Source organism: Tursiops truncatus, chromosome 3, assembly GCF_011762595.2.
Source record: "Tursiops truncatus isolate mTurTru1 chromosome 3, mTurTru1.mat.Y, whole genome shotgun sequence".
Classification (NCBI taxonomy): domain Eukaryota; kingdom Metazoa; phylum Chordata; class Mammalia; order Artiodactyla; family Delphinidae; genus Tursiops; species Tursiops truncatus.
Window position 1 is genome coordinate 98,014,362 of NC_047036.1, and position 13,994 is coordinate 98,028,355.

The window sequence follows — 13,994 nt, forward strand, 5'->3', positions numbered from 1 at the left end:
TCTTTTTTCTTTTGCCCTACCCAGGTACGTGGGGGGGTTTCTTGCCTTTTGGGAGGTCTGAGGTCTTCTGTCAGCGTTCAGTAGGTGTTCTGTAGGAGTTGTTCCACGTGTAGATGTATTTCTGGTGTATCTGGGGAGGAGGGTGATTTCCGCGTCTTACTCTTCCGCCATCTTCCTGGAAGCCTCAAGAATGTATTTTTGAAAAGTGATAAAGCCACCTGACTCCTGACACTTTTTGATTTATAACTCTGATACCCTGTAATTTTGTGAGTCCAAAAGTAGTGGCTGTGTTCTGAGTATCCACTAGGTATCAAAAAAAATGTAAAATGGCTTTTCATTAGTCAATTGAAAAAGCGTTATGCTTTGTTGGCAGTGGATTGCTTGCCTTAAGGAGACTGCCTAGCTTAGTAGTGAAGAATTTCATTAAAGCCTTAGAGAGCAGGATAAAATAAAAGGCAAATTTCAGTTATCCTTTCTTCTATTGGAAAAGAAAACTGAGCTACATTGCTTCGAGAGAGATTATTTTATGCTAACTTTAGTGGACAGGTACAGTAAAGCATCGGAGAAGGAGTAGATGATTTAATCTCTTTTGTTTGGCGTAAATAATATGTTTTCTGATGGAGGAGTTAAAATGCCCTGTCAGTTAACAAATTCTGGAAGCATGCAAAGATTTATCTAAGAAACAAAAGGTGACCATAAAGATGAGAAAAGCAACTTTGTTTTTGAGAGACCTGAAGATTCTTCCCTATGATGGCCAGAATACTAACCATGCAGACATAGAACAGAATTTGTAAAGCTCTGAAGTTATGCTGTGAATAAGCAGGTAATGACAGCACATTATTTGTAAAATTCACTTATTTTTTGATACTAATTTTGATATACTTGATATGAGAACTGCAGGATTTATGTGTGCTGGCAAATAGGAATATAATTTCATGAGCCAGAAAGAATTAAGTTTGGAATATATTAATTGTATTTTTTTATACACTATATAATTGGGTGATAGAACAATACTTTCTACCTCAGATTAGTTTTTGCCTTTAAATGTTCTTCCTATCCCTATTTCTTATCAGTTTCCTAAGAGAGCACTCATATTTATGTTTAATTAAAGCTTCATAGTGAAATTAATTTTATTAGCACACTAAAGAACAGAAGACTTCATGGTTTCATGGTTCACAAAACCCAGAAATGCTCCATTATTATTCTTGTGTTACTGAAATAATAAAATGTATCTGCTGTAGATAAGAAAAGCTGAATAGTTTCCATGGCTTGAATTGCTTTATACAGTAAGCAGAAAGATTTTTTTTTTCTTTTTTCAGATGAATAGAACTTTTTGTTAGCTTTTAGCAGACTTGAGTATTTTGCTGTGTGACAAAGGACAGTTTATAAGTTAACAAATATTTTTTGTATAAATAATGGACACCCATCATTTGACAGAGGTTCCTGACCATTTGTATCATATGGTCACTTGAGAATATGATAAAAACTACCGACTGTTTCTTCAGAAACATTTTGCATAAAACTTTGCTTAAATTTCAGGGGATTTGTGGGCTGTTTTAAATTGGATCTGTGCTATAGGAGATACAAATCAAGTAGAAGAAGTGTGATCTATTGACAAGGAACTGAAAGGATACTTAGATACAAGGTGTAGATGTCTTAATTTCTGGGGCACCTATTCTAAGCAACGAATGATTAAATACAAGGCTTTGAATTGTAGAGTAAGTGCTGTAGACATTCTGAGATGGGCTACTTATTAGAGAATGACATACAGAAGAGTTTGGTAGGAAAGATGGGACTTCTGAACTAAAATGGTGTATAGATATTCTCTCTTACCAGGGATATAAGGCTTGCAGTATGGCCTGGAAGGGGATAAGAACTTAGTAATGATAGCAGAAAAGAGCATGATGTATGTACAAGGAGTAAGAATTAGAGCATTCACACCGGAGAGTGGTGGGAGATGATTGTGGATGAACAGACCTTTAAGGAGAAGTGGAAATGGAACAGATTATGTTGTTATAGCATAAACTTTGTGCCAGCTATTTAAATTAAATAAGTAACTTCTCAATCAGTAGGGAAACTAGCAACCATCGCTCTACCAATATCACTTCTGGAATATTTTGTTTTTCATGTCTTTAGGAGAATTTCTTCATCTTCAAACTGGTATGATATTACATGTATACTTCATGGTTTTTCATAATTAATAAAGAGAAAATTCATCCCCAATAATCTAGAAAGACCAAAGAATAAATAGGTAACAGGTGTTAGGCTTTGTATTTGAGGAGAATGAAAACGAGTATCTTTATTTTCCCCAGATACATATCTCATACTACTTATTCTAACAATTAGGATTTTAGCTACCATCATTGTTAAATAAAGTTAATCTTTGGAATATTGGTTATACTCCATTAAAATATAATTCTTTATTATATTACCATGTGTATTATAAGTACTTTTAAAATTTTGTTTTGAAACAATGATTTATTATTTTGCATGACTCTGGGTTGCCTGGGTGGTCCTTGTGCTACAAATGGTGTTGGCTGTCACTCATGTAGCTGTTCTGAGATGGCGTCTGGGTGGGGCAGGAAAGTCCAGGATGGCTCTTTCACAAGTGCAGGGTCTTAGTGCTCCCTGTTGGCTGGCGTGCCTCTAATCTCCACCTGGCTTCTTCTTCACGTGGTGTCTCATCTTCCAGGGCCTTTCTCTGTGGCCCTCAAGGGGACTTCTATTTAAATTTCTGGAACTGTTTCCTGTGTAGCTTCCTCCTTTTCAGTACATCTACATTCTAACTGCCCATTCTCCCAGAACTCTGATCTTTATCTCTTTAACTCTTTGAGACTGTTTTGCTATGTTTCTGTTTCCCTTTTTGCACTGCAGTCTAGAAAGTGCTGTCAGGCAGAGCACTGTGGCCATTGTAGAGTCCATCTTTTTTGTTTCTTTTCTATCAAGAATCATAATCCTGTTCTGCCTCCTGTCCAGTATCTAAGAACAGTATCCCCCTCGCCCACTTAAAAAAATTTTTTTTCCTAATTGTTTACTGTGGAAGAGTAAGTTCATTCCACTTATTCCATCTAGGCCGGAAGTGGAAATTCTATACCTTTTTATATGCCCATAGTGCCCAATTTTCTCATTTATTACTATTTGTTTTTTCAGTTTTTATTGCTGTGCTTTGTTTCCTACTTGTTTCTAACAATTAAAGAGCCTATTTTATTTTCTTGTTTCTCTTTCCCTTATAGTTCACATTTTGGGGAATGCATTAATTTTACTTTTTCAGAACAGTTTAACATTTATATATTATTCTTGCCTCTTCCCCACCTTTGTTTTAGTCTTAGATTTGCAATTGAATATATATCAATCCTTTTGCCAAAGTTTCTCCCATATCTCCTGGTTGGATAAAGCTCCTCCTGTGGTAGGTTCCCCAAGAAGGCCTCGTGTATAGTATTCCTTTGGTTCCTATGTATTTATTTATCTTATTATTATTTTTAAAATAAATTTATTTATTTATTTTTGGCTGCATTGGGTCTTCTTCATCGCTATGTGCGGGCTTTCTCTAGTTGCAGCGAGCGGGGGCTCCTCTTCGTTGTGGTGCGCGGGCTTCTCATTGTGGTGGTTTCTCTTTGTTTTGGAGCACGGGCTCTAGGCGTGTGGGCTTCAGTAGTTGTGGCACATGGGCTAAGTAGTTGTGGCTCACGGGCTCTAGAGCACAAGCTCAGTAGTTATGGCGCCTGGGCTTAGTTGCTCCGTGGCATGTGGGATCTTCCTGGACCAGGGCTTGAACCCATGTCCCCTGCATTGGCAGGCGGATTCTTAACCACTGCGCCACCAGGGAAGTCTGGTTCCTATGTATTTAAAACTATTTTTCTATACCCTGGATACTTGAAGGACAGCTTGGCTGGATATGAAATCTTGAGTTTCTTAAAATGGTGTTCCATTGTTGCCTGGCTTTCTATATTGCTGTTTAGAAGTCTGATGCCAGTCATTATCTTCCTCTAAGTTACTTGATCTTTATCCTTGAGGGCTTTAGGATTTTTTTTTCCTTTATCTTTAAAAATCTAATAGTTTTACTAGGATAAATCTCAGTGTTGCTCATTCCAGGTCAGTTTTCCCATGTACCTGGTGGGCCTTTTTAATATGTGTGTTCAGATCTTTTATTTTCAAAAAGTTTTCTAGGGTGATAATTTTAAATATTAGTTCTTATTCATTGTTTTATTTTTATTTCTTCAGGTACTCTTTATGTACATTGGATCTTTTTCTATCTTTCTTCCAACCATTTTCTCTCTGTCCTTTTTTAGTTCTTTATTTCATTTCCATCCTCTTGGTTTTTTTCTTTTTTTTCTTCTATGTGCCTTATTAAAATTTTGTTTGAATATGTTCTCCTTTGAGAACATTATAATTTAGTCTTCAATTTCTAATATGATTTTGATTTTTCTTTTATTTCTTTCCCAAGTTTAATCATCTCTTACTTCATTTCTTCATGTTTTTTGTCCATTTATATTCTTGGTTTTTGAATTTCAGATTCAAGATGTTTATTTCCTATCCCCAAATGCTTGAGTATTGTGTTATCGTTTTCTTCTGTTTGCTAGTTGTTCTTTCTGGGAAAATTTTATTTATAATAATGTTTTGGTTCTTATTTTCTTTTTTAGTCTTATTGTAGCTTTGCACAGATGGAGATTACTTACCTGTATGCATTTTGTAGGTAAAGTTAGTAGTTTGGGATGGTTTACAAGATTCTTTCTTAAAGAAATTCAAGATTGTCATCTTCTGTCAGTATAGCAAAGTGCCTTTTCTTTAATGGATGGCTTTTTGGAGTAGGGCATAGTGGGGAAGTGTTTTATTAAATTTTTTTTAGTTCTCTTTATCCTGCAGGATCATAAATTTCCCCTCTTGATTCTTTTTCTTCACCATTCAGTCTTCAAAGGAGACATCTTTGTTTTATCCTCTTCTCCCTCAGAAGTATTGCCTTTCTAGGACTGCCATTTGGAGGTGCATGCACTTTTAATTCTTTGCTCAGTAGTCAGTATTCTAATCTTCCAGGATTCTTCTCAGTATTTTTGTCCTCGAGGTAGACTGTCTGTGTCTCGAAGTGATTTTTCTTTGTTTCCTTTTTTTCTCTTCCATGAGCTTCTGCTATACTCCCCCGCCCCACCCCTACCGCTCTCTCTAGTAGTTTTGAGAGTGTGCTCAGAAGACAATGCTGCTGGATATAGGTGTTTATTTTTCTACTTAGAGGAATTTGAAGTTTGTGGTTTTTCTCTTCTAGTTACACTGTAGGCCTGAGATCTGTGTAGTTTTACTTGTTCTTGTTGATCTGTTTGCTTTTTTAGGGGATGTGAGGATTTGGGAAGAACTAATTCCTGACCCTTTTAATTTAGCATTTAGTTTAACTTAATGGTACACTTAAAAAAATTACTTATTTATTTGGCTGCATTGGGTCTTAGTTGTGGCACGCAGGGTCTTCGTTGCGGCATGCGGAATCTTTCACTGCGGCATGTGGGCTCTCTAGTTGTGGCGCGTGGGCTCAGTAGTTGTGGCACGCAGGCTCTCTAGTGGTGCGCAGGCTCCAGAGTGTGTGGGTTCAGTAGTTGTGGCGTGTGGGCTTTCTAGTTGTGGTGCGCGGGCTCTAGAGGGCGTGCGCTCAGTAGTTGTGGCACAAGGGCCTAGTTGCCCCTTGGCATGTGGAGTGTTAGTTCCCTGACCAGGGATCAAACCCACGTCCCCTGCACTGGAAGGTGGATTCTTAACCACTGGACCACTAGGGAGTCCCTACTGGTACACTTTAAATAAATAAAACTAAGAACTAATTTACTCATATATGGAAGATCCTCCCACTTACATTTAATACTCAAGTAAGACAATATAGAGCTATTTTTCTTAGTTTGTATGTGTGAATTTTAGTGATTTTTACATCTAGGCAGAAATGAAACAGAACAAAACACGAAGCTTTTTGCTTTTCTTCTGAAATATGAAAGTCCTTCAAGATATTCAGAAAATAAACCTTGATAGTGTTCTTTATTGTTTGGAGAACGGTTATTTTGCATTATGATTGAATTTAGTTAAACATCCAATCAGTTGACTTTAGTCATTTCTCATGATAGATCTTTTATATCTTTGCTAATTCTGCCTTCTGTTGGAAGCAATGCTGTCATTGAAATAATATGAAAATTTTCATATTCCTTTAATATGATTTCTTTAGAAGAGTTGTTTCTTTTCATTTATAGGAATAATATCTGTGGGGTAAGAACACTGGCACTAATCTTAAAAACTTGATTGTCTTATACTGTTGCTGAAATCTTTTAAAATAATCATAATAGTTCACATTTATTGAGGTATTAATATTTATCAAGGATAATGCTCTGTAAGAGTTTGATTAGCCTCTCAGTTTTTTAAATGAGAAGATTGAGGCTTAGGGTGATAAAGAAAATTGCCCACTAATGGCAGAGCTGGATTTGAACCTAGGTCTGTCTGGTGCCAAAGCCCATGATCTATTATGTGTTTGACACCTTCCCCTTTGGACCCTGAAATTTGTCATTTTTTTTTTCCATTTGTATGCAACGTGATGATGTATATTTGCCTAGTGTTTTATTTTTTTTAAAGTGCTTTCTAAAATTTATCATTTAATCCTCTACCATCTTATACAGGATCTTAAGTCACATCTATTTGATAATTGTTGATTTGATTTAATTATTTTTAGAAGTCATATAAAGGGAAAAAATACTGAGTCATTAAAAAAGTGAATAATTTAGAAAACTATCATATAGAGTGATGGGAAAGAGAAAGAGCTTATTAAAATTGTACAAAACATTAAAAAGTAAACAACATTTTCCTATGAATTAGAGGAGATGTTATTTTCTGTAAATAAAATTGGTTAAAAAAGAATAATCAATAATTAAAAACAACAGAAACTCATTAAGAAAGTCAGGTATGCTGACATGGCTAGTCTCTACACAACATTTTAATAGTCTTGGAAAGCTTGACCTAGCAGTTGATAAGAAAGAGAAGTCTGGAGGCAGCCCCATAGTTAATACACAGGTACATTAAATACTTACTGTTAGCTCTTTTATGAATTTCTTCCCTTCAGTACTGAAAAGTACTCTCTCATTTGACCAATGCACAATTTAAATGCTGGGAAGTGTGGTGACTTTTTTCCTATTGTTATCTATATCTTTCTGCTAATTCTGCCTTGTCTAAGTACAGAAGTGATGTGAGGATCTGGAGTAAGCAGGAATATAATCTTAATGGCAAGTTATTAGTCTGTTTTTTTGCAGGATGAGCTGATCTCAGGATTTAGTGTACCCAGTAGAATGAAAGTTTGTGAGGAGTGTGTGATGTTTATATGTCTAGTATTGGGTTACAGGCTTCAATTTAAAACACCCCATTAAGAAAGTTGGCATAAATTTTGCTTGGTTAGAAGAGGCTATAAACATTTACACCTATCTTCACTGTGTTTTTTTTTTAATGTTTCTTTCTTTTCTTTTTTAGCCTTTTTTTTTTTTTTTTGTGGTATGTGGGCCTCTCACTGCCGTGGCCTCTCCCGTGGCGGAGCACAGGCTCCGGACACACAGGCTCAGCGGCCATGGCTCACGGGCCTAGCCGCTGCGCGGCATGTGGGATCCTCCCGGATCGGGGCACGAACCCGCGTCCCCTGCATCGTCAGGCGGACTCTCAACCACTGCGCCACCAAGGAAGCCCTCTTTTCTTTTTTAAAAAATTAATTAATTAATTTTTGGCTGCATTGGGTCTTCGTTGCTGTGCGCGGGCTTTCTCTAGTTGCGGCGAGTGGGGGCTACTCTTTGTTGTGGTGCACGGGCTTCTCATTATGGTGGCTTCTCTTTGTTGCGGAGCGCGGGCTCTAGGGCATGTGGGCTTCAGTAGTTGGGGTGCTTGGGCTTCAGTAGTTGTGGCTCGCAGGCTCTAGAGCGCAGGCTCAGTAGTTGTGGCACACGGGCTTAGTTGCTCTGTGGCATGTGGGATCTTCCCAGATAAGGGATCAAATCTGTGTCCCCTGCATTGGCAGGTGGATTCTTAACCAGTGCACCACTAGGGAAGCCCTTCATTGTGTTTTAATGAGAGTAGATTGATGGATTCCTTTTTGTGAATTTCTCCTTAGGCAGTGGTAACCAGTGTTGTTCCCAGATGTAGTTCTTGGTTCCCCTTCCTATTATTTGACAGTCCTCACCCCTTCTGATTTCAGTGGCAGGTGTTACAAAAAGCATTTGATTTACACTTAATCTTTTTTTGTTAGAAATAGTTATTTTTTAATCAGAGCTACTATTAGGTACATTATAATGCATTTCTTATGCAATAACCAGCCATATTTCCTGTTTTTAGTTTAATGTATTCTAAGAAGGCACTGGGTGCTAGTTTATTTTATAATTCTTTCTCCACAGGCTGCTTTGTACCGCCTCAGTGGAGACTGGAATCCCTTACACATTGATCCTGACTTTGCTAACTTAGCAGGTGAGTTGCTAGTAATGTGAGCCAATGAAAATATTAGCTCAGTTATCTAAATAATACTTAAAGATGTCGCTACTTATGACTGGAAGTTTGAGTAACATTTAAAAAATAGCCCTCTCCTAATATGTTTATGCAAAGGACATGGAAAGGTGGGAAGTAGTGTTCAGAAATTGGTGTACGTGAAATTCAGATTATGGTGGAAGGTAGCTCCTGCTAGTGCAAGGTCTAGGATAGGACCATGGGGATGGGTGTCTGAGTTATCGTGAAGGTCGAGGCCGTTGGAGGGGAGAGCAAAGAACTGAAAGGTTGAAGAAGGATCATCTACATACATGGATATTGAAATCACTGTGGATGATTTCATGGTTACAACCAAAGCTAAACAAAATAATTATTTGTGTCCCCAGATTTCTGACATTCCTTTCTTTTTTTTTCTTTTTTTGTTTATTTCATAATTTTTTGCCCAGGAAGTATTATTTATAAAATATTTTCCATGTTTCTTAACACATTATTGACCGGAGACGTATTAACGCCATAGGCGTTAGTTTCTGCAAAAATCCCCCCAGTCAATAATGTGTTAAAATAGATGGTATGATTCAGGCTAATGCAGTTTAAAAATGTATTTTTCAAGTCCTGAATGAACTGTTCTTGGTTTTTAAACATGAAATGTGCCTTTATCTCACTAAATTCTCTCTCTCATTTTTAGGTTTTGACAAGCCCATATTACATGGATTATGTACATTTGGATTTTCTGCCAGGCATGTTTTACAGCAGTTTGCAGATAATGACGTGTCAAGATTCAAAGCAATTAAGGTGTGTGTAAATTAGTAATAATTTAACTACTTGTTCCTTTTTAGTTTTAGAGGAGTCTTAGTGACTTCACTTAAAAATAGGTACTATACTGAAGTTATTATTTTTATTATTTCATTGACTTGGCAATCAGCAAGTTTTCTTTTTGTAGCTATAAATGCCTCTATTACACATGCATCATGAAGGATATTATATACAGTTATACTTTTAACAGATTAATTTGATTGTTTTATAAATAGTTAGGGACATACATATAGCAGCTTATATGCCTTAACAAAAACTCGAGATTTACCTTTAAAAATTTATTTATTCATTTTTTACTGTTTTATAATTTGCCTTAATTTAATTGAAAATGTTAAGTGGCTGCATTTGAACTCTAATAAACATGCACCTATATCAGTATGTTGGCTGCATATTGATTTTAGTTTTGCACTTTTTTTTTTGTGGTCACTTTAAGTTTATTTATTTTTGACTGCATTGGGTCTTCCTTGCTGTGTGCGGGCTTTCTCTAGTTGCGGTGAGCAGGGGCTACTCTTCGTTGCAGTGCATGGGCTTCTCATTGCGGTGGCTTCTCTTGCTGCGAAGCACAGGCTCTAGGTGTGCGGGCTTCAGTAGTTATAGCACGTGGGCTCAATAGTTGTGGCTCACGGGCTCAAGAGCGCAGGCTCAGTAGTTGTGGCGCACGGGCTTAGTTGCTCTGCGGCATGTGGGATCTTCCTGGACCAGGGCTTGAACCCGTGTCCCCTGCATTGGCAGGCGGATTCTTAACCACTGTACCACCAGGGAAGCCCTAGTTTTGCACTTTTAAGTTGGATTCAAGTTTTCATCCATTATAAATTACAAAGAAAACTGACTCTGCACAATTTTGCATAAATCGAAAGACATATACTTAAAAAAAAAAGAAACAAAATTTTAAGGCAGTGTCAAATAGCTCCAAAAGCTTTTATCAGTTTGTGATCCATGCAGCAGTGGAAATTTATTTTCTGATGTCTTGCCTTTGATAACACTGATTATTCTCATTATTATAACTATTTTATAGTTATTATTATAATTATTTTAAAAATCAGCCAATAATATGTATACAGAGCAAATAAAATAGTATAGAAAATTAGGAAATAAAAAGTGTAATTATTCTGTCCTATACAACGACCCCAGGTCTTATTCCTCAGACTTAATTAGTGCCACTTTTAACTGCTTCTGTTAAGTTGTTCTGGTGGTTACCTATATAACTCTACTTAATATGATTATTCTTCTGTGTTTTGATTTGTCAAGATTAAACTATTTATTGATTCTATACTTTGAAAGACAAAGAATTAACTTTTACTAACTATATCCTTTCTCTACTAATTGTATCATATTACTATTTTTATGAATTTAAGTATAGTCCAGTCTCTGTTTCTTCCTTTTATGCTCTCCAACCTTCCCCTCAAATTCCACCCCCCCTGCAAAGTGGAAAAGTTTCGTATTAAAACATTTTTAACCCTAAAACACATTTTTTTTAAAGGTTCGTTTTGCAAAACCAGTATATCCAGGACAAACTCTACAAACTGAGATGTGGAAGGAAGGAAGTAGAATCCATTTCCAAACCAAGGTATGAATAATGTAGTTAGAGGTACATTGTTTTGTTACCCTCTTCACTGTATCCTATAATTATGTTCCATCCTAGCATACTTTTGGTTATTACTATGGATATGATATAAAACTTAGAAAGTTTTTAAAAAAAAATCAGTGGTAACTTTTAATTGAAAATAAGATGCTTCTGTACCTTGTTTTTTATTTTCTGTTTTTTTTTTTTTTTTTTTTACAGTCCAGATTTTTTATTTTCTTTACCCCCATCATGCCATGAATTCATAGGGAATGGGCTCCAGCAGTTCAGGCTCTTTTCCATTGGTTCTCATGAAATGTGCTTCCCTGGGTGGAGCAGGCTGGCACTTCAGCTGAACCCAAGTACCTTTCTCTTTGGCTTCCTTCTTTTTCTGATCATTTTCCTTCACTAGTTTCAGGAAGCTATCTTGGCTCTTAGAGTGCTTAACATGCTCGATACGCACATTAATTCTCTAGGCAAGAATCTTGCCCTTAACTTGTTTGTTTACAATGATGCCAACAGCATGCTGGGTAACATTGTAGACTCTCCCAGTTTTGCCATGGTAACATTTGTGGGGCATTCCGTTTTGAACAGTGCCCGTTCCCTTGATATCTACAATATCACCTTTCTTGTAGATTCGCATGTATGCAGCCAAAGGAGCAGCTCCATGTTTTCTAAATGTAGCGGGTGCCCCTCCTCTTTCCCTTTGTGTTGGTCATTTTGGTGAATTACTGGAAGATGGCTGTTCTGGCCGAAAAGAAGCTATTTTCTGTTTTTTATTCTCAGCTAAATTGGTGCCTGTCTACATAGCATTTCTGAAAACCCAACCAACCATATCTTTTTGGCTCAACCCATCATTCAAGTTGTTGTCAGAACATAATCTTCAGAAAATTAAAGGCATGACTCTCAGACAGATATAAAATGAAAATGTGATGAAAATTTATTTAATTCCTTAACGAGGGAGCTAGCAAGATGATAAAACTGGTTCAAAGGAGAACTAGAACAACAGGGTTTATGTGGTCCAACAGGGAAAGCATTCTAAAATAATTTTGCTGAGTTAGAGACAAAACTAGTCAATTGTCCTATAAAACAGTAAAACCATATCTGTTACGGTTATATTTCCTACTGGACAGAAACCGTGTGCATTTTGATCACACAAAACCCCACAAATTAACGTCTTAGGTCACAGAGTCTGGGCTTAATTAATAGTAAGTAACAAGACAGTATATCTCCCTATAGAGTTAAGTAATTTTGGGGTGAGGCTGTTAGCAGTGCTCCAGTAAAATACTAAAAGGACGTGCAATCAGCCTTTTATAAGTTTTTTACAGATTATTTTTGTTAATACAATTGACCAGGGTGATACTTTTTGGCCTGATCATTTGTACTACATTGATGGTTTGTGTCGAGCAGTTTAAATACCACCACCAACAGTAATAACAGTTTATATTTCATTGTATATATGTGGCACATCTTCTTTATCCATTTATCTGTCGGTGGACACTTAGGTTGCTTCCATGTCCTGGCTATTCTAAATAGTGCTGCAGTGAACATTGTGGTACATGACTCTTTTCGAATTATGGTTTTCTCAGGGTATATGCTCAGTAGTGGGATCGCTGGGTTGTATGGTAGTTCTGTTTTTAGTTTGTTAAGGAACCTCCATACTGTTCTCCATAGTGGCTGTACCAATTCACATTCCCACCAGCAGTGCAAGAGGGGTCCCTTTTCTCCACACCCTCTCCAGCATTTATTGTTTTTAAATTTTTTGATGATAACCATTCTGACCAGTGTGAGGGGATACCTCATTGTAGTTTTGATTTGCATCTCTCTAATAATTAGTGATGTTGAGCATCCTTTCATGTGTTTGTTGGAAATTTGTATATCTTCTTTGGAGAAATGTCTATTTAGGTCTTCTGCCCATTCTTGGATTGGGTTGTTTGTTTTTTTGGTATTGAGCTGCATGAGCTGCCTGTGTATTTTGGAGATTAATCCTTCGTCAGTTGCTTCATTTGCAAATATTTTCTCCCATTCTGAGGGTTGTCTTTTCATCTTGTTTATGGTTTCCTTTGCTGTGCAAAAGCTTTTAAGTTTCATTAGGTCCCATTTATTTTTGTTTTTATTTCCATAACTCTAGGAGGTGGGTCAAAAAGGACCTTGCTGTGATTTATGTCGTAGAGTGTTCTGCCTGTGTTTTCCTCTTAAGAGTTTTATAGTGTCTGGCCTTACCTTTAGGTCTTTAATCCATTTTGAGTTTATTTTTGTGTATGGTGTTAGGGAGTGTTCTAATTTCATTCTTTTACATGTAGCTGTCCAGTTTTCCCAGCACCACTTACTGAAGAGGCTATCTTTTCTCCATTGTATACTCTTGCCTCCTTTATCAAAGACAAGGTGACCATATGTGTGTGGGCTTGTCTCTGGGCTTTCTATCCTGTTCCATTGATCTATATTTCTGTTTTTGTGTCAGTACCATACTGTCTTGATTACTGTAGCTTTGTAGTATAGTCTGAAGTCAGGGAGCCTGATTCCTCCAGCTCCGTTTTTCTTTCTCAAGATTGCTTTGGCTATTCGGGGTCTTTTGTGTTTCCATATAAATTGTGAAATTTTTTGTTCTAGTTATGTGAAAAATGCCATTGGCAGTTTGATAGTGATTGCATTGAATCTGTAGATTGTTTTGGGTAGTATAGTCATTTTCACTATATTGATTCTTTCAATCCAAAAACATGTTATATCTCTCCATCTGTTTATATTATCTTTAATTTCTTTCATCAGTCTCCTATAGTTTTCTGCATACAGGTCTTTTGTCTCCTTAGGTAGGTTTATTCCTAGGTATTCTATTCTTTTTGATGCAGTGGTAAATGGGAGTGTTTCCTTAATTTCTTTTTCAGATTTTTCATCATTCGTGTATAGGAATGCAAGAGATTTCTGTGCATTAATTTTGTATCCTGCTATTTTACGAAATCCATTGATTAGCTCTAGTAGTTTTCTGGTAGCATCTTTTCTGTGTATAGTATCATGTCATCTGCAAACAGTGACAGTTTTACTTCTTTTTTTCCGATTTGTATTCTTTTTCTTCTCTGATTGCTGTGGCTAAAACTTCCAAAACTATGTTGAATAAGAGTGGTGAGAGTAGGCAGCCTTGTCTTATTCCTGATCT

General features: G+C 36.7%; 1 protein-coding gene and 1 pseudogene across 5 annotated transcripts in view; one reads left to right on the forward strand and one right to left on the reverse strand.

The window, feature by feature from the left end:
- Window positions 1-13,994, forward strand: part of HSD17B4 (hydroxysteroid 17-beta dehydrogenase 4) — a 91,535-nt gene that overhangs the window by 56,401 nt on the left and 21,140 nt on the right. For all 5 annotated transcript variants that reach the window (XR_012330831.1, XR_004525855.2, XR_004525854.2 and 2 more), the window contains exons 18-20: window positions 8,385-8,454; window positions 9,155-9,261; window positions 10,763-10,849. Coding sequence is in view for 2 of the 5 variants with exons in the window: in XM_033853105.2 (XP_033708996.1) it covers window positions 8,385-8,454; window positions 9,155-9,261; window positions 10,763-10,849 (264 nt within the window). In the remaining 3 variants the exon portion in view is untranslated. The remainder of the gene's footprint in view (window positions 1-8,384; window positions 8,455-9,154; window positions 9,262-10,762; window positions 10,850-13,994) is intronic.
- On the reverse strand, window positions 11,079-11,562 carry LOC109550805 (large ribosomal subunit protein eL21-like; annotated as a pseudogene).